Source organism: Gallus gallus, chromosome Z (genome assembly GCF_016699485.2).
Source record: "Gallus gallus isolate bGalGal1 chromosome Z, bGalGal1.mat.broiler.GRCg7b, whole genome shotgun sequence".
Taxonomy (NCBI): domain Eukaryota; kingdom Metazoa; phylum Chordata; class Aves; order Galliformes; family Phasianidae; genus Gallus; species Gallus gallus.
The window spans coordinates 10,924,038-10,944,500 of NC_052572.1; the positions used below are offsets into that span (position 1 = coordinate 10,924,038).

Below are 20,463 nucleotides of genomic sequence, written 5' to 3' on the forward strand. Positions count from 1 at the left end.
GAAACATCGATCCTCGAACGGCCGCAGCGGGCGCTGGCGGCCCCGGAGAAGAGCGGGCTGTGCCGCCCCTCTGGCCCTCTGGGTCGGTCCCTCATCGGTGGGCCGGTGCTCCGCCCTGGGTCTCGCTTTCTCACGAGCGGCGGGTTTCCCACTCGCCCCGTTGGCTTTTGGTAACGCTGAGGCTGGCGGATGTGCTTTTCCTTCTGGGTCAGGGTCAGGCAGACAGCGAAGAATATGAAAATCAACAGTTTGATTTGTTTCCACCGTTACCATGACGTTATTGGGACACTGTGTTTCTTTAAGTGATTCTCACTTTCTTTCATGTGCTGTCATCTTAGGGTCTTGGAGTTCGTGCTGAACAGGAACAGACAGTTTCGGTTGCATCCCCTTCTTTCATTTCGCCTGGTGTTCTTTGGTTTAACACATCTAAATAATGCTCTAAGCACAAACTGAGTGACCTCTGGATTTTGCCAGCTTTGTCAGAGCAACCCATTTATGCAGTGCTGTACACCTGGTTTTTTTTTTGGTTTGTTTTTTTTTTTGCTTTCAGTGACCATTTCAAAAGTACTCTGTGTCACCAACATGCAAGTCAGAACTTTATTAAATTATTTCATTTTCAGGAAGGTGAGGGCAAAACTTTATGAGCATTAAATTCACTTCGAAAATTTGTGTTTTAACGTAGGAGTAAGAGAGAAGTAGATATCCTCGTTTACCGAGGGATGACACTGATGATCTGCATCCAAGAAACTCTCCCAAAGCAACAAGTCACACCACACAAAACATGTATTGGAAGCAGGCAGCCACACCCTGTCATAGGCTTGCAGTAAGTAAGAACAGTAAGAACAGTACAGTGCTGATATATGCAATATCATTTCATAGGATTCATTAATATGCAGCAAGAAATCAGTGGCTGTATAAATTCAGTGCTGCAGAGGTAATGGGTTTGGGTGAGGTCAGTACATCCCTCTGAAGTAGCTGTGAATTCATACTGCCCAAGAATCTGTTGGAGAATATAAAATACAGATTTAGAAATGAAAGCCCACTCTCATCCACAGAGAACAGATGTGTAAGCTGCTTTGTGATACTACATTAAAATCAACATATCCTAGAAATTCTGCTCTTTTTGATTTGTTTGGTCCAGGCAGTCACTGGAGTGAAGATCTGGCCTTGCTGCAAGGAATAAGCTTTGCCATTAATTTTTGGTTTGCTCCCTATTACTCTGTTGAAACAGGAGGATAAGTTAACAAATGTCTGTGACAGCGATTTCCATACTTTGGACCTTTACCCTTGTACCTAAATTAGAGTATTCACCTTTGAGTTGTATGCTTATGGTATTACTGTGCTTTCTGGATTTAGATGAAGAGACTGGCAAATAGATTTGACTAACCTTTATGCTGGCTAAACTGAGGAAAATAAATATTTTCCTGCAAGTTTATTATTAACTGCGATTGTATGGACTGGAAAGTCTAGGCCACGGTTACTCCTGGATTTTGATTGCCTGGATACTGAGCTTCAGGTCTCCACTGGGCATCGTGTGTTCCACTAACTGGCAATCTTGCCCTAATTCCTTTCCAGCAAGACATTCCTGCTGACCAGTGTCTTCCACAGTATGCACCCCAGGCAATTTTGCTAGGTTTGCCAGTGTGATAGGCCTTTGTTTTTATGAACTGTTTCTGTCGCACAGCCACATTGTCACCAATAAGACATTAATTTGCACCTTAACTATGGCCAAATTTATTTAGTTTATAATTAGTTCATATTCTTTTTCATTTTTTGATTCTTAGATAGTTTGAGAAAACAAATATGGACTTTGCCGAGGAACATGTATTCCTGAAAGAAAGCACTGATCTGAACTGACATACTATCTGAAATATTTCATCTGAAACAACGCATCTACTCTCTTGCAGTTTAGAAGATGAAAAGCAGGCAAAGTAGATTTCATCCAGGACTTTGCACTGCAGCCCAGGACTTTTCACATTACTTATGGTACAAACCATCGGTTCCTGTATAGGGAATGTGTTCCCATATGGTGCTGTCTGTCAGAAAGCTTTTGTGGTGTTCTTCATTTGCCTTCCACTCTGCCTTAGCAGGCCGAGTTGTACAAAACTTGTGAAAATGATGTAAAATGAGAATGGCAAAACTGTATTTTATGTCACTGGCCATTATGGCAGTAATACAAAGAGCCTTAAAATGCTTGTGGATACCCTTGTTTTTAAAGCAGTGTGTGCTGCCCCAAGTGAATTAAAGTAGTCATACCATAAAGGAAAACAAATTATTTAAAGGAAGTCTTACAGATATAAATTTTTATGTGTGCATATACATATGTATGTAAAAAGAATATATTTTATGACCCCTAATATTGGCTTTCTCCAACTTAGTAGCAAAATTAATGCTTAAGAAATATGTATTGTGTGTATATTTCCATAGTCTTCAAATGGTGAAAGTCTTTGGCTGATCTCAGATACATAATAGAAAACATAAATATGAACAAACCATTGTAGTTTTATGACTATTAATCTTTATTGGGTAAATGTATGTTTTACAAAGTAAGCAAACATTGATAACACGTACACAGAATAATTTTTCCAAGGTTCTTCTTACTTTGAACATCATTAGCTTGTGATGCCATACATCTCATACACCTTGTGTATTTATTTCAGAAGAACAGCATTATCTGAATACTTGATTGGTAGGGTTTAATCTGAAGGCATGCCAGAATCTTACTAAAATATTTATCCTAATAACATGGTGTCAGGTTTTAAAAGGTATGTGGTACAAACCCATCCCAAATTCATGAAAGAATAGAAGTCATCAGAGGACTGTTCATTAAGATGAATATTTTCAGTGGTTGCTGCATAAAACTAAAAAATCACAAATCACAGTCATCAAGTATCAACATACATTATTCATCATAAGGTGTGATTTCCATATTCTAGAAATAATACAAGGACATAGAAATTCATAGGGCAGATTTTGTTCCCTTTCTCTGTTGTACCAATAATGGTATCTTTATTCAGTATAGAGTTTCCAATAAATGTTGTCCTAAGCCTGCCTGCTTGTTACATATTAATGACAGGTAGTGTCTGTCTTAACCCTGTTGAAGTGTAATCCGTATTTCATTAGTTCACGGTGGAGAGCCAGAATGTGCAGAAGATACATTCAAACTTCTGTATTTCTTTAGTATATTTGTTGTTGATTCTGACAAAAAGAAAATAGTAAGACAGGATTTCAGGTACCCAGATTTTGAAAAACTGTTGGCAAATGTTAATGCTGAAGAATGGCCCAATTTACTGTGGTAGAACTGCTGAGGCAGCCAGTGTTTGCTTTCACCAGCTAAATATTGAACTAGGTTGCTACAGCTTTGCCAGGCTGCAATGTCTTTTCCTGAAATACTGGCTCTAGGAAGGCTGGTAAGAAAACTCTATCAACATCTTCACTTTTAAGTAAATATGCTACATTAAAATATACATCCTTCTGTGAGATCCCCGAACTCCATAGTTCATATGTTTCTCTGTGCTGTTGACATATCCTGACTTCTCTGTTTTGACAGCTTGCATTCTTTACATCAGGTTTCATTAATTTAAAGGCTAGAAAGAAGCATGACAGGTCCCCTGTCCAGTTCCCTGCACTCTGCAGACTGAATTACCTTAGTGTCAAGTTGCTACTAAGGCAGAAACTACTGCCACTCATTATTTTTCTTTGTTTTTTGGAGAGAGCAAGCAAGCACAAATACACACTAAAAGTCTGTGAACACTGACATCAAATGCATCTTCGGAGGTTTGAGGTGGGGATGCCATAAACCTGAATCCTGGACATCTTTATTTTCACATTTATTTCTTCTATGTGTAATGTTAATTCTAGTCCAGTAAAAATGTCTTCCTTTATAATTGGTCTCAGCTGAGCCTACTTATAATTCGTTCCAGCCTGGTTCCATGTAAATTTAAATGAACACATCATAAAATAAAATAAAAGAATCAATTGCCCAATTCCTGGTATATACTTAACTAAAGTATGTTTACAGACAAAATTGGCTTTATTGTGCAAACTGCTCTCTAAATTGTTGAAACTACTTTGCCTTTGTTTTTCTCTTTGAAGAAGAGAGCAATAACAATTGTGTCAACTACCCAATGTATGCAGCTCATCTCCGATACAGAAATAGCAATGCACTGCATCAAAACAAGCCTTCCTGACCTTTACAGTTTCACAGTCCAGAAAAATAAATGCAGTTCCAAAAAAGAAGCTTCTTCACGTAAACAGCTATTTGGCTGTTTTCTTCTTTACTTAGTTTCAAAAAGAAGAAACCCAGCAAAGGTGGAGAAGCGCTGGTGGTCCCCATGGAGGGCTCCATTTCCCATTCGCAGCCAAACTTCATCCCCCTTGGCAAGTTTCAGCACCGCGCTGTTTCCTGAGGTGTCCGCCTTCCCTTTTGATTCGTAGCTAAGGATGAATATTTTAACAAGTCAGTTTATCTTTTTCAGCAATGACCAAGGAAACAATTTCCAAAAAAAAAAAAAAAAAAAAAAAAAAAAAAAAAAAAAAACCCCAAAAAGTGAATCCAAGAAAGCTCATTAAGGCTTGCCAACATTCTTTTCAGTTTTGGGGGAAATTTTGGAGTTTTTATTTATTTGTTTGTTTGTTTGTTTTTCATTTGATCCCTAAATCAAACATTGCACCTTACCTAATTTCCTCATTTCTTTCTAAAACTCTGGATGAAGCTTTAAATTATGTGTTTCTCCTGCACCCAGGTTATGAGTTTACTATTTAAAATAAACTTATGCTCACTCTTTGCAATGCTCTGGATTTTCTGAGATGGTATCTCTTTCCGTGGGATTCATCACAGTCAATTTTAAATGCCTCCAGGTCAGAAGTTTCATGTGAGCTGGATCCCTGTGCTCCTTGCACAGGCAGCAGGCAGGCAGGGTACTCAAATCACCTTGAGGTCTTTTGTTGAAACACAGATGCATTTAATGTGGGCTAACCCAACTATTTCTTTGATTGTTGGTTCTCTTCCTCCACCTTTTGCCTTTTCTGGCATTAATGCTTTAGGGGAAAATAACAGGGTGTGCTTTGTTTTGCAGAGAAGATCTGCTGGGAACGAAGTACAACGGGAGAAGGATAAGGGGACATGGCCTCAAGTTGTGCCAGGGGAGGTTTAGGTTGGATATCAGGAAACGCTTCTTTACAGAAAGGGTGGTTAAGCACTGGAATAGGCTCCCCAGGGAGGTGGTTGAGTCACCATCCCTGGATGTGTTTAAAAGCCATTTCGTTGTGGTGCTCAGGGACATGATTTAGCAGAGGGTTGTTAGCATTAGGGTGGTATGGTTAGGCTGTGGTGGGACTTGATGACCTTTAAGGTCTTTTCCAACCTAAACAATTCTATGATTCTATGATTCTAAGTGCCCTTTGGTTGTGCCTTTGTTACTGGCCATGGAAAAAGTCTAGACAACTTAAATAAAGCTGCTCTCATCTTAAATGCCTAAAATCCAGTGCGCTGAATCTAAGCTTTTGTGTGTGCTTTATCAGGTTTGAGAGATAAACTTGATTTTGTCAGCAGACTCCTTATAGAGATTAAACAAATAACATTTTTTCAAACACTTTTTTTGCTCATATCCACTCGGCAATAAGCTTCTTAACCTGATCCTTATGGAAGATAAGAAGTTAAAAGTGAATCTTATTCTTGATGAATCTGCAAGAAATATATACAGCATAGAAAATTTTTGTTCAAATTGCGTTAATGATAACAGAGCCAGTAAATGGAACACTCCTGCTTCTTACTTATCTTCACTACTGCAGTTTAAATGCTCTCTACCTTTAAAGCACTTTCCCTTAACTTTCCTTAAGACTATTTTTAGTTGCTGAACATTTCATTACACCCATTCACTGACAGAAGAAAAAATGAGAGTGAAGATATGTTTTTAACAGAATGACAGCATTCTACCAGTAGACTCCAACCCTGACTTTCAGTGCAAATTCATTTCCCCGCGGCACTGAGGAACTTCTGATTAAGGATCATTTTCCAGCCCTGTCTCAGGGACAGATGCTATGTAAATTTGCAAGTTGAGGAGAGCAAAATGTAATACTTTTCCTTAGCTTGTTATTTCACCCTATGAGATTTCTTCAAAAACGAACAAGTTTGTGTTTTGAAATGTGAGCATGTAGTCACATCGATGCAAATGTCTTTTGCTGAGAAAATGTCATAGTCCTCCACTTACCTATATAAGCTGAATACTGTGTTGCCATTATGCATCAGGTACACGTACACTTCCTCCACATCTTCATGTTTCATCATATTGAAGGTGAAGAAATACACCCCTGAAACAATTACCAAAGTGTTTTCTTTATAGAAGTGGCCACTCTACAGACTTGTTCTTCTTGCTTAGGGAAAAAAACAGCTGAGGCCAAAATTATTTCAGCTTTTTCAGGGGGCATTTTGCTTCTGCTTGCAGTGAAACCAAAACCTGGTTCATTTTTATTCTGTGTATGCTGGGGATTAAGCCATGTCCTGTTCCAGAGAAATGACTTGTACACAGCTGGACTGCCCATCCCTTCCATCTCAGTGAAAGTGAAATTTCCCAAAGGCTGAATATAGTGACCTTCCTTTCCCAATTTTTTCCTTACTTTCATGCTCCTGCCCACTCCTAAAAGGGCTCAGCCTTGGAGGCCATCAGATAGCCAGCACATCACCAGGACCACTCAGGGCACAAGCAATTGTAACAGCACTCACTGCTGCGCTCCTGGTCATAATGCATCCTGCGCAATGCACTACTTTTTCTGCTTACACAGCAGTTCCCTCTCCATCATCCTTTTGAGCTCTTTCATTTCTGAAAGTCACCAACAATGTTACCAGTGCAGTCTTGTTATGTATCACAAGCTTTACCAAATGCCTGCAGGATGGAGGACTAGCTTCTTGTTCTTGAACTGTAGTTTTGTACCATTGGCCCTACAATGGGAGCTTGGAGCATGCATCAAAGTTGTTGAACAGGTCAAAGTTTATTAATCTGCACGCATATTTTTGAGTGGCTCTTTGTAGAGCTAGGAGTTGTACTGAATGATCCTTATGGGTCCCTTCCAACTCATGCTTTTATGGTTCTATATATTAACCTCAAAACAAAGCAGCTGTGAGGAAAATCACCTATACCTTTAAGTTTCAGTAAGACAAGTGTCACAGCAAGCTTGGAGGGCCTGACTTCCATTAAATGTAACATTACATGCCATAACTGTAAGTAGATGAATAGAAGTGTGAGAAAGGCCAAATGAGGGAAAGTGGTCTTAGTCTTGACTTACACATTATTGTCCTCCCGCCTCCATCTCCTCTTGCTGACTGCAAGATTTCTGTTGACTTACTCAGTTTCAATTTCCTGAAAGCAGGTGGTAATCATTTTGCAGAGTCTGATCTTGTGCTAACTCGGTACCATTTTCTCACTGTTATTGACCACACTTTTCTCCAGAGGACTGAGAATTGCATTATTTTGTTTGACAAGTACTCACCATTCACTGGAGCACCAAATCTGCCAGTCATTACATCAAAGAAATTCCCAACATTAGTTTCAACACTACTGAAGATGATCCCACTGTTCTGGTTGCTGAAGTGAGTAGCCATTGAAGCCATGAATGCAACCTGGAAAAATTTACTTCTTAGTCCATCATTCATTAAATGTACACGTATCGAGGAATCAGATACATTATTTTTTCCTGGATTTGCAGACTGTTTATTTTCCTGACAGAGATGTTCTTCTAGGGCCTGCTCCAAGGCCATTAAACTCCTGTAACAGAACTCCCATTGAAGGAAGCTAGAAGAGTGCTAGCCTTCTTAGATTCAATTGGACTATTCATGACTGTAAAGGAAAGTGTATGGGCAAGTGTTTGCAGGGCAGAACCTTAGTTTTGGGTTTTATTTACCTTCATGTCTCTCTAGAATGATGCAATAATCAACCGGTACAGTGTTGTAGATAAACATGAATTAGTTAGTTTTCATATGCTCCCTAATGTACTTAGGCTGGATATTGCTTTAAATTGAATATGTTAAATAAATAATCTTGGTAGAATCCATACTCGATTGTTACTTGCTAACTACCTTCAGAGATAAATTAGGCATTTTTATTAGAGATCTTCTAGGAGTTCAGTGACTGGGATTCAATAATCAGCACTTTTCCTCTCTTGCCCTGTATTCCCCAGTCAGGACAACAGAGGATGGTGAAGATCAAAAGAGGAAATCGATCACTGTCGCTCTCAATTTTTGCAGGGAGGTATATTGGCTGCAAAATTTTTTTCTTAGGTAGCAGTGCAAAACCTTCCACACTGGACAACTCAGATTACCCTCAGTAATGTACCAAGAAACAATCTATAGAAAACTGTTGCATAGGTGAGGCAGGGGGTTATCTCTTTTGTCAGTCTATAATCCCCCCACCCGATTGTCAGTAGAAAGAGTACAGGCAGAATTGCAGCATCTGCATGCTAGAAAGTGACATGGTGACTTAGTGGACACTTTATTCCTCTCTCTTAATTTCTCTGAAGAAAAGTTAGAAGAAAAGTGTTCAATTACTGTTGTTAAGTGCTCTCTACAATAACCAATTTCTTGATGAGATTCCAGAAAAACAGTTATTTAAAAAAAAAAAAAAAAACCACCCCAAACTTCTTTTGATTTCAGACCCTAATGAGAGTGAGGCAAAATCAGATGTCAGTTCTGATCCAACAATGGAAGTCATTAGCCATTTTCTCAGAAATCTGAGGAGCTCCAGATGTGAGCTGAAAGCTTGGACTGATTTTCTTTATCCTTACACAGGTACATTTTCTCTGACAGCAAACTGTTATGTTCTTGCTTCTCAGCCAGGTTCACATCAAAGTTCATTCTATGTTAAAGCAAAGCAGCTGTAATGGCCACTAGATGGAATTTATTCTTTGTTCAGATTCCATTTCACTCTCTCTTTAACCTCAAGGTACTTTTCTGGGCTGATCAGAACAGCTGAAAAAAATGTCCTTTCTCCCTGTGTCTCATTTTGAAATGCAAGTCTTTCAAAATAACTCTGTACTTAAACAGGTATTGTATTCGGAAGTCTTTTTACTCTTCCTGTCCTCTCCAAAGTTTTTAAGCATGATGTTAACAAGAAATTACATACTCTACTGCATAAAGAATTTTTAAGCACTCTATCGAAGAGTGATTAACTTTTACCTGAAAGCAGTTGTTGCCATCCAAGCCTTTGTTATGCATGCCATTTCATTATTCAGTTTATAATTATATCACTACCACTGTCTTATATAAGAAAAAATACTGATAGCTCATTTTAAAATTGCAAAAAATCCATGTTGAACATAATTACAACAAATATGTTTTCCAAGATATTCAGCTATAATGTTAATTCCACTTGCTTTTTAAAGACTGCCAAGATAATTATGCTTTATTACAAATGTCTATTAGTTTTGGAAACTATTGTAACTATGTATTTTATTCTGTCAACTGACAGAATCTTTGTGCAACTTAGGGCTGAGAACTCAAGCATACACAATGCCAAGAAATCCAAAGTAATTTCCCCACATTGCACAAGTTGGTTGTACTAGTGATTCTGCTGTTAACTTGCATAACTTTAATGAGAATGTGAAACAGATATGAATTACTCTTATTTGGAAATTTCAGTTAAAACCTGTAGATTTTCAAGTAGGTCAGAACTTCAGTTCTGCCCAAAGTCAGAGGGTTTATAAGTGGATTTAATTTGCTTCATCCCAAATTTTTACCTTCAGTGGTGAACAGAGTTTAGGGGTATGAGCAGCTCAAGATAACTACACTTCCATTTGAGAATGTACATGTGAGCAAGGATGTAAACTGTCTTGTAATTACTGGAGATTTAGTCTATATGCTCCTTGAAGTCTGAAGACCCATATGCCCAAAACCAGCAACGACTATTAGATGAAGATGAGTTGTTCTTCTAGGTCCCCAATAATTATAAAGAGAGTTTAGATGCTCCCTGCATAAGTAGGTTTCTCAATCTGGATCTAAATCCAACCATAATCAATGGCTCACACAAATGCATCTAGAGTCATATGAAGTGCTTTCGGACTCCCCCACATGAGACTGGCTGATCTGACACAAGACCTACAGAAGCCACCACAATGGCAGCTGAAGGCTAATCCCAAAGCCTTTCCACACACCTAAATCTTGCTTTTAGTACCTATGCTACTCCACACACACACTCAAGTCTACTCCCACTGCTGATGAACTGATCACATTTTTACACTGTAGTGTACAGTGTGGACAACTCTTAAAATCCATTTTCAGCTGTAACCAGGGATCCTAGATATCCAAGTCCCATTCACTTTTGATTGCTTTAACAGGATTAGGATCATAGAATCATAGAATCATCAAGGTTGGACAAGACATCCAAGGTCATCTAGTCCAACCATGCTCCTACCACCAGTATTTCCACGATAAACCATGTCTAAACATTTCTTGAACACTTCCAGGGACACTGACTGAAACACCTCCCTGGGCAGCCCATTCCAGTGCCTGACCACTCCTTTAGAGAAGAAATGTTTCCTTGATATCCAACCTGGACCTCCCCTGGTGCAACTTCAGGCCATTTGCTCTAGTCCTATCGCTAGTTACTCGGGGGAAGAAGCCAACCCCCACCTCATCACAACCTCCTTTCAGCTAGCTGTGAAGAGCTATGAGGTCTCCCCTGAGTCTTCTGCAGACCAAACAATCCCAATTACACCATCATGACTCTGCTGTACTGCAGGTACATCATGTACATGAGTTCTCCACCACCTCCCAAATTCATGGTGAAATGAATAAACTCTAATCTAAAAGCTAGAATGCTAGGTACTCCTTCAGCTCGAACTTGAACTCACTTTCAATGTTTCCATGGGTTTTGGATGGCTCATACCTCACAGAGCCTACATGCTTCTCAGCATACTTAGGATACTGAGACATTGGAAAACACAGATGTCTGCTGAATGGTATTTTTCAAAACAAGAGGGCTCTGTTCTGAGTTCAAAGGTTTTGACCCAATGTTTGGATGATTTGGATAGATATACTTCAGAGAGTCTCACAAGGCCTAACTGACTTGAAGAGCATGAGTCTAAGTAACTCTTTTGCTCTTTTCTCTAGGAAGCACAGAGCAACGTAATGTAATGGGGCTTAACAGAAAAAATGTTTTTCCTTGTTATTCACCTTTAATCACCCAGATACTGTCTTTCTTTTGTAAAAGGGAGCCATAATATTTCCTGCTGTTACATAGATGGATTCTAAGTCTAAAATGGCTAAACTTTGCTTATTTTCTTTTCCAGGAAGATCTGGTGGAGCATATCTGTCAGTCATGACAAACGCTACATCTGTCTTTCACTGTGTTCTTTCACAGGTGGATCTCCTTCTTAGGTATCCTGTACTAGTCACCCCTGCAGCAAACATGAGGCAGATATTTTGTACCTGTAGCTCTGGAGGGATCCCAGGGTAACCCTTCTCGCCTTTGGGTCCATGATGGCCACGCTCTCCCCTTGGTCCCATATCTCCTTTGTCTCCTTTCTCACCTTTGGCTCCTTCCTGGCCAGTTGCTCCATTATTGCCATTGTTTCCATGATTTCCTTAAAAGAAATGGACATTCCTGTTTAACTTCAGTCATTTCATACAATACATTTTAACAGATACTGTGACAGGGTCCATTTTTAGCAGTTTGCAACACATGCACTTTTCAGTGCCATTGGATAAAGAAATAGATGTTTTTGACAAGCATTTTCCAGAAGGATGTACATTGATGTTTAAGAGTTAGACACCATGTTATCTTGTTATTGCTCTATTAGCTGCACATGTCTCAGATGTCAGTTGCCTTGCAGGGAAGATGTCCAAGGAAGAGACCTCAGAGGACACAAGGCTTGGGTAAAGTGAAGGCCACTGCTGGCTGACACATATCAGGTAGCCTACATTTCCTATTAATTCAAGGTGACTAGGATAGGATAATTTTGAAAAACATTTTGCTGTCTTTAAAACTTTAAAACTTAAGGTAACACCTGTAGCGTGTAACCTTAGCTAAAGTAGCTAAAAACTGGCCCATTTGTGCCAAAAATTGGGGGAGCTGTGTTCCTGGTGTGCTGGTTGGCCTTAACAGGTTGGTTGCTTGTTCATAGGTTTGAAGACGTTAGTGTTACAATGAAGCTTTTCTGAGGGGGCTTCTTATAATAGGGGTCATTACAACAAATGCATTTCTGCATCTGCAGTATTACTTCCTTCTGTTTACTGAAGAAATTACTGACCAAGTGTCTATGCATCTGACAAACTTTTAAAATTGGTCAAGATAACAGAGTAATTATTATGCCTGCCTAAAGGAAGAGCTTGATCTTTCAGTTAATTACTCAGAGGATTAATTAGTGTCATCAGTGATCTAATTCTACCTGAATTTAAATTATATTCTTTGTCACTCTGCTTGTTCTCTAATTAGTCGGTGTAGTTATGAATTTCCAAGAACAGCCTTGTCTGAGAGAAAATCTGAGTAAGTGATTCTTCAAAGTTCTTGTATTAAGAAAATGACTTCAAATAAAATGTCTGTATGATAGGAGAATAGAGGCAATTTCTATTTGGGAAATCAATAATTCTTAAAAATTACAAGATTGATAGTTTGTGTAACAAGAGAACTACTTCTTTAACAGCTCGGAACAGAAGTATACAAACAATATTTGATTCAATCAAGAGAAAAACAGCTGTTGCCCTTCACCTCAAGTGCATAATGACAGGAAATGCAGCAGTGGAAGGAAACAGAGAAATGTCAAGCTGCAGAGGGATGCCATGGGCCATACAATTGTGACATTCCTTGGTAGTAAGACTGTGTGTCTGAGTTAAACATTCACATGAGGAAAAGGCACAGGTGGACTAGGCTGTGCCCCAGTGCATCAGCTGGCAGCCTTCAAAGTGTGGGTATAATACAAAATGGTGTGCTGCTTCTAAGAAGTCTGCTTTGAAATGATAGCAAATGCATAAGAGGTTTCACCGTAAGTTTCATTAATATTGTCTATCTGCTTTAGGGATGGTAATTTTCAAATCCCTGGCAGTAGCTTCTGTAACAAACCTAGACCAATACACAGCTATCTTTTTCCTTTCTATGGGCCCTTCTTTTTTTCTAGGTCAAACTCTACATTCTTCTTGTGTACCATGTTCTTCTGTGTGCATATTTTGTCTTAAAAAATACTTTTTATAATGGAAAAATAAAACAAGCAAGAAGGAAAAGAAGAAATTTCCATGAAAGAATAGGGGTATGTATGTCTCTGTAAGTATTTGGCTAGCAATATGCCCAATGAAAACATCTCCTAAATATAGTACAAAATAGCATTACTGGAGACTTCGAGGTGAAAACAATAATCAGCTCCAGGAAATAAGTTGTTCCAGCTTTAATGGAAGCTTCACTCTGCTTTAAGGAGAAAGAATAATTTGGCCTAGAAATGCAATGAGATTGCTTTCAACATGAATTTGTGAAAGCTGAATTTTATTAACAAAAGCTTTTTCACTAGAAAAATCTTTAGAGTCTAATTGAAAACCTCTGTCCCCTCAAGAAATTTTAGAAGAACTTGCTTCCAAATCCATCCCCTGACACTGATTTGGATTATTCTGTAGCACTTCACAGACTACCCTGAAATTTATAGCCTAAAATTAGGCTGCTCAAAAATCAATTAAAGTGCATCTTTACCTGGCATCCCAGGGGGTCCAGGAGGTCCTGGGGGCCCTTGATAGAGTCGAACTCCAAAGTCACCACGGCAGCAGGAACTACAGTCTGGATTCTGTGGTCCAGTTTGTGGGGGCTAAGGGCACAAAAATAAGCTTTAAATAACTCATTCATGGAGGAAATTGATCATATGCTTGTCAGACACAGGCTCTTCATTATGTAGACTCTGCATATATGCTAATTTTCAAAATGCTTATCTGGACTGAAATCTGCTATACTTGGGTTCTCTCCAAAAATGTTATTTTCAAAAGATTTAAGTGGGGGAAAGAAATAAGTTCTGTCAAATAATGGGGGTTTTGAAAATAAAATAATACGAAGCAATGAAAGCTAGATTAATATTCCAGTTAGGCATCAATACTACCTTTTGCTGACCCCACATTTCAGCTGACCTTTATCAACAAACAGGCCTATAGGGAACAAGTGGTAGGAAAAAAGGGACTTCATCTGGCCATCAGCAATGATCCTCCACTAAGCATTAAGAAAATTTGGGTCAGACTGCTAGAAAGATGTTAAAAATACAAAACTGTTGAAGCCCTCAGACTTACGTATTTATAAGCTATTTAAGCTGGGGGAACCTAGAGAATTACCAAGCTACGAGACAAAAATTTGAACTGACCACAACACCTGGCATTAATGGCACTTGATTATTTGCAGTTGTGGGTGGCTATCTCTAACCAGTTTGTATGATAGAAGTAATACAGTAATATAAAGAAACTAATAGGCTAAATATACACAGCTCAGTTTCTGTAATAGTAGCTTGATAAGGGCTTTATTTCAGTACTTTTCAATCACACCCTATTGTATTTATTCCTATGGAGTCTCGTTCAATCCTGGTTAGTTCTCACTGTAGTGATTTAGTGGTCACAAAGCTTCTGATGGCTCAGCTGAGGCAGATGTCCTGGATTTTATTTTATTTCTCTACATCTTCATTCTTCCTGTTTTGTTGCTTTTTCTTATCAATTCTTTGCTTCTACCCAGAGCCACAAATGTGCAGTTCTTAAATTCCAGAGGGCAGTAATTCCAACTGCGTTTTTTCTCTCAACATTCTATTATTTGTCTTCCTTTTCACTTCTTTTATTTTCTTTCCATTCCATTCCTCTTTATCATCATCTAATGACTTGCTTAATGCAGATCTATTGGTTTAACAGCAAATTAGCCTCTGGTGAGATGGGAACTGCCAAATGATCATACAGATATGCTGTATTTCTGCCCTCAATGTCACCAGCTGGATTTGAAATACTGAAGTTTTATGCCCAAGTTTTGAAAGCTTTCAAGAAACTCCCCTGAATTCATACCCTCAAAATCCATTAATTTCAAGAGGCTTTAAAATTTATGCCACTGATGTAGAAAATACCTTTCATGCCATCAAAATATTGCTTGCCGCAGACATGTGCCCTCCACAGCTGGAACCACTGACAGTGGAGCTACCATGGGAATAAAGGCCAATCTGATAGCTCAGCACATATACTCATCATTCAAAGAGTTATAGAAATGTTAATAATTGCAGTGGACAAAAGGGCTTTGGATTTATATAATGTTGGTTAACACTTCGCTTTTTTTGCTTTTATTCTGGGTAAAATGTATGCAGTATGAGAAAAATGAGTTCTACCTGTTGGACTGTCTGTTCCTGGAGAACCTGTATCTCTCCTAGCTCTTAAGAAGAATATAACAGATAATCACCAGGCACACTCATCAAACATTTCTGAATATGAGAGAAGTAACTGCTTTCCACTCATTTTCATTCCCTGGAGGGGAGTTGAGAGGACAGGAACTGTGCAAACATTTTGCACCATCGGGATAAAGTGTTTGGCTGACATCAAAATCTCCAGCTTTTTCCTTGATAGTGCTTGATATTCATGTTAAATGAGAAAGCCAACCATATAGACATCTGCCAAATGCAAATAAGTGTGAAAAGCCTAGAAATATCCAAACAGTTACAACTGATATGTGAAATCACAAGTCCCCCCCAGAATGAACTGTTTGTGTCAGAAAGCCTCACTTCAGGCATGTGAGTGTCTCTGCATGGGTAAGATTTCTTACAATGCACTGAAATCCTGCCCAAACTGTATAATATAACCAGCAGTGTTATCGTATAATAGATAATAGTGCTGGTCATAGCCAAAACCTGTTTGGACATAATCTCTTCAAGAACTCAACAGGTTATTACATGTGCAGGAAGGCAAGTCCTGCCAGTCTGGTTATATTAGAGCACTCCCACTGACTTGTAAATAAATACTGATGGAAGCCATAAGGAAGTACTGATTTATTAACTTTTTGTCTAGGAGGAAAAAAATGTTCACAATCAGTTGCCAAGAACAATGAATTTTGAGGATACTTTTTAAATCTCTGAAATCAGAGAACTAAATGAAAGCTACAGTCAAAAGGCTTTTGTGCCTAATGTAAAAGTACACTCAAGTAGGACGCAGAGATTAATTACAGCTTACTTGCCAAAGCTGTCCTAGGCAGCCATTTCCACATAAATTTTATTGCACAATGAATCTTTGGCATTTCTTTCAGAACATGAATATGATTTAGGGACTTTTGAAAGGTATCTGGTTCATCACTAACTTAATACAGATAGAAAACGGGAAACAGTGATAGCGGGGATATTTGTTGATTTTCCTACAATTTTGTAGGTAGGAGGCAGTTTTAGGCAGCAGACGGTCTATAAAATTCCCTTAATTTAAACTTATGAACTGATCATAATTGGAGATGTAGTGCTTTTTACTTCCTGACTAATTTTATGGGTTTCTGTTATGCTATCTAAGATAATGCAGAAGACAAGTAATGTACACCCACTGCTCTTGGCTCCTGTTCTGAATGCAAAATAGCATGTCTGCGTGGGCAACAGAGTTCTCCATTCTACTTCTCTAGCAGTAAGATAAGAAAAACACTGGCATTTGAGGCAGAACACTGGTATCTTGAATAGTACCTGAAGGTTTTCAAGGAGCAGGCTCAAAAAGGAGAAATGTCTCTCCGTTCATTGAGTTCTTATGTTTGAGAAACACACGTTATATTTTTCATAAATTACTGGAAGTACAGAAACTGGCTTCTTAACCAAATGCTATTGTTTCAGTGCACAACAAGGAATGCAATCTTTATTATACTTCAGCAAGAGTTCTCCTGCCGCAGCTAGGATAATCAAGAAGGAGTGAAACCTTTGACTTCACAGATTGGTTGTTTCTAGCAGCTGTGAAACAGCTTTCAGATAGCTCAAGGGCAAGGGAGAGGTTTGACATAAGTTAGAATACGTCCTTTCCATCTTTCTTCCTCCTCTGCCTGGAAACCCCTGGAGTCCCGAGACTGAAAATACCTATTGCATCAGACACTCCATGATGGATTAGCCCTGTCACACATCTGCTATTGCTCCGTTTCATTTCAGTAAGCCAAAAATTGCATCATTTCTCCAGCAAAGATTGCTTCCTAGAGAGGAGACTGGCAAGTAAATGACTGCCCTCAGCTGTGCTCAGACTTGCTGGGCTCAATTTTAATGTCAGTTTCTTCTCGTAGCAGACAACTTCACACAAGTACTAAACTCTGGTAAGAGAGACACACGCACCCAGAAGCAGTGGAATCTATTGTGATGGAGAATTTTACCTTTAAAAAATCATTATATTGTATTAAATCTTGCATTATCTAATACTTTGTTGGCAGCTGTCTTTAACTACCAGCAATCTAGGTCTATAGAATGCAACTGCACAGTTCTCTGTGCACTTAGGACAAACAAACACACATGCTAACCGACTCATTGTATAACATACCCGATTGTACACTGTATGCTGCAAATGTCATTCAACATACCAACGGTCAAATATCTATCTTGCCAAGTGCACTAGGAGAACATAAAATTCCTGTTCAGGAAATATGAAATGCAACTACAGAATTTAAAGATAAGGCATACAGTGGCGTGTTAAACTCATTCCCATACTCTGATGTGTTTCAGTCATTTAAGCCTAAAATGGGGTTAAAATCGATTCTCCTGCCTGCTTATCATGAAGCAGATTGTGGAGGAGGTTGTTACCCAACACTTGTCTGAACGTCCATGATTTCTGGAATCCAAAATATCATGGTTTGATCTAGAAGAGTTTTAAATCACAAATGACAAAAGGTGCACTGTGCAGGACCAAACATTTGTATCAGTAGTAAGAACAAAACACTCATGTTCTTGTTATTTCTAAAAATTACCAACCAACAAAACATTTTTGAGTAGCATTTTGTTGTGCTAGAAAAAGCTTCACCTTCTGCCCTTCAGATTTTTCTTTTAAATGCAGATTGCAATATTTATGTATAATCAAACTATTCAGTTTGCTGTAAGCTAATGACTATAATATCCAAATTGCCATGTGAAAGGCACAAAAACACCCCCAGTTTAAAAAGCAGATACTGCAGCTGATTTTAAAAGTTTAATTCCCATCCACATCTTTTTCCCACCGAAACTAAGTTGTTATATGCAATTAAAAAGATGCTCAGACACAAGTACCTGTGGTTTTTTTCATGCATTCCTTTAGAATTATAACTCTGACTACTCAGAATTTCGTTATGCTTGTCTCAAGCACAAAGCAATATACATGATTTTCAAGCAAACTCATTCTCTGCTTATTGAATCTTTGCAAATGTCTCTAGAAGTTCTTTAATTTTCCTCCAAAGCCAAATCAGTTGGTTGATTCTGAAACTTTAATATATTTACCAAATAACAGCTTGAAATAGCTAAGAGGCTTTATCTGACATTGCATGATTCCAGCACATCAAAGTTTCAGCCAAAGAGGGCTTCTATCCGTGTTATTACCATCATCCCCAAATATGCTGTTGTCTCTCCCAGCTCATTTAAAAGTGGTATAAAGCAACCCAGCAGAATACAGACCATTATACAGCTATAATAAAATTCATTTCATAAATATATTATTAGTAATCTTAGAAAAAAAAATAATAAAATATCTCATTAGCTGTAAAGTTATCTTTAGAAGATTAATTCAGAGTACCTGGACTCTATCTGAGGTAGTCAGTTCTACATCATCTACCTCTGGTCTCAGAACATTTTGGTCTGTAGAAGAGCTATTAGCAACAGTCCACTCTATAAGTTGACTCCGCTGTTTCAAAATTTCCCTGCTTCTGGAACCTTTGTGGCCAGTCTGGTGGTGACTTTGCAATACTTTGGCCACTGGTTTATAAGATCTTCTGCTCACCTCCATGTATTCTTCTTGACACAGGCAAAATGGAAGAAAAATTAAAGCCAGCAGATGCCAACTGATGAAATCCTTCTCTGCCATGTTATTCAAAATAATTTCTCAGGAGTCCAGCAAAAGTCTTGCGGAAGGAGAGCCTGTTTGCTGCACCAGGAGTTATGTAGTCCTTTCAGCTATCCGACTTGTAAGCCTGGCACTCAGACCAGTACCAGGTTTTATACTGTTGTGCGCAATAAATAAAACTGAAAATGCCAAAGTGACAGGATACTTCATCCAAAATCAGTCATGCTCCTTTAAACAAACCAGGCATTATTCACCACTTCACCACCACAAGGAAAATTGATTTGTATGCTGGAAATGGCCACAGCATTTAACGGACTCCCATGGTTCCTATTTGGGGGCATTAAAAAATGTAGCACCTTTTCTTTGGCATGTTTCTGTTTAAGTGTGAAAAAATGTGATGGAAATGGAGAGCATGTGGCTAATGGTTTACGTTCCCTGATTAGACATGGAAAAGCTGTGAATTCACACTCTAAAATGTCTTTTGGACACAGTCACCTTCCTCATTTGCCAGGAAATTCACACACACAACTGCGTCAGCCCAGTCTGAAAAATCCTTCCAAGAGCAATTAGGAAACAAAAGCACAAGAGGAGCTTTCGCGTATGATTCTGACCCAGTGGCTGTTTCTGACTATGCTTTTCATTCACTAAAAGAAAAATATTGAATTTCTGTCAATTGGCCAATGGTGGAAGTAGACTGGATAAGTAGCTCTGAAAAACTGGGTTGAATTCAGATTCACAGAGACCCATTTCTCAGTATTAGTTCAACCCACTCAGCCAGGCAATATTTTTTCCCTTGAGTTTCCAGTGTTTTGATAAATCAACTGCCAAACCAAATTTTATATCTTCTCTGCCAAGTAAATATAAATTTACTGGGGGCTTATTTTAGGCTAAATGTATCAAATTATATATATATAATAATATCCTTTATTATGTTTTCAACCACCCACTAGTATCCAGTAGAATTGCGACAGCTGAAGAGAAAAGTTCTACAAATGAACACATATATAGGCCCGCACACGTGTGCACACAGCCCTCATGAGAGCAGGTAGCATCCTGGCCTAGAGATGCACTTCCCCAGAACACAGCTACAATACCATCACTGAATGCATCAGCCCCAGGGAACGATCCCTAGTCCCACAGGGCAATGGAATGGCTCACAATGAAGTTGCTCAAGGTGAAGCACCCTGCTTAGTATTTGAACCATTGCACAGGAAAGTGTCCAAGTGAGTCCTGAACTTCTTCACAGAAGGAGACTCTGCAACCTCTCTGGGCAGCCTGTTCCAGTGCTCTGTCACCCTCACAGTAAAGAATTTCTTCCTCATGTTTGTATGGTACCTCCTGTGTTCCGGTTTGTGCCCATTGCCCCTTGTTCTGTTGCTGGGCACCACCAACAAGAGCCTGGCCCCATCCACCTGATATCTGCCTGCTACATATTTATGAATAGTGATGACAACCCCTTTCAGCTTTTTCTTCTCCAGGCTGAACAGCTCCAGGTCTCTCAACCCGTCACTGTACAG

The 20,463-nt window shown here is 38.9% G+C and overlaps 1 protein-coding gene and 1 long non-coding RNA gene across 6 annotated transcripts; one reads left to right on the plus strand and one right to left on the minus strand.

Moving 5' to 3' along the window:
* Window positions 1-28: 28 nt before the first annotated feature.
* Window positions 29-14,080, plus strand: LOC107051929. Of its 3 annotated transcripts, none has more exons than XR_005843249.2 (5): window positions 29-170; window positions 683-823; window positions 11,281-11,368; window positions 11,824-11,902; window positions 13,105-14,080. It is a non-coding gene; the product is annotated as an uncharacterized LOC107051929 (long non-coding RNA). The 3 variants fall into 3 exon arrangements; XR_005843248.2 differs by having other exon boundaries at window positions 11,281-11,351; XR_005843247.2 differs by lacking the exon at window positions 13,105-14,080 and adding an exon at window positions 12,634-13,081.
* C1QTNF3 (C1q and TNF related 3) lies at window positions 2,496-19,074 on the minus strand. 3 transcript variants are annotated; one of them, XM_004937175.5, is made up of 6 exons: window positions 18,884-19,074; window positions 13,665-13,776; window positions 11,420-11,574; window positions 7,489-7,618; window positions 6,213-6,312; window positions 2,496-4,437 (listed from the first exon to the last, which is right to left on the minus strand). In XM_004937175.5, exons 1-6 carry the CDS (start codon window positions 18,965-18,967, stop codon window positions 4,278-4,280), a joined length of 741 nt encoding a protein of 246 aa, XP_004937232.1. In that variant the 5' UTR covers window positions 18,968-19,074; the 3' UTR covers window positions 2,496-4,277. The 3 variants fall into 3 exon arrangements, with proteins under 3 accessions (XP_004937232.1, XP_425002.3, XP_046761755.1); XM_425002.8 differs by having other exon boundaries at window positions 18,680-19,074; XM_046905799.1 differs by lacking the exon at window positions 18,884-19,074 and adding an exon at window positions 14,062-14,235.
* Window positions 19,075-20,463: the final 1,389 nt, after the last annotated feature.

Excerpts from the sequence above, each read along its gene's own strand:
- C1QTNF3 (XM_425002.8), bottom strand. The coding sequence starts at position 18,967 with ATGGCAGAGAAGGATTTCATCAGTTGGCATCTGCTGGCTTTAATTTTT. Across the intron at positions 13,777-18,679 it reads CTACCTCAGATAGAGTCCAG|CCCCCACAAACTGGACCACA; the intron begins GTACTCTGAATT and ends TTGTGCCCTTAG. Across the intron at positions 7,619-11,419 it reads GGATCCCTCCAGAGCTACAG|GTTGCATTCATGGCTTCAAT; the intron begins GTACAAAATATC and ends AAATTTTTCCAG.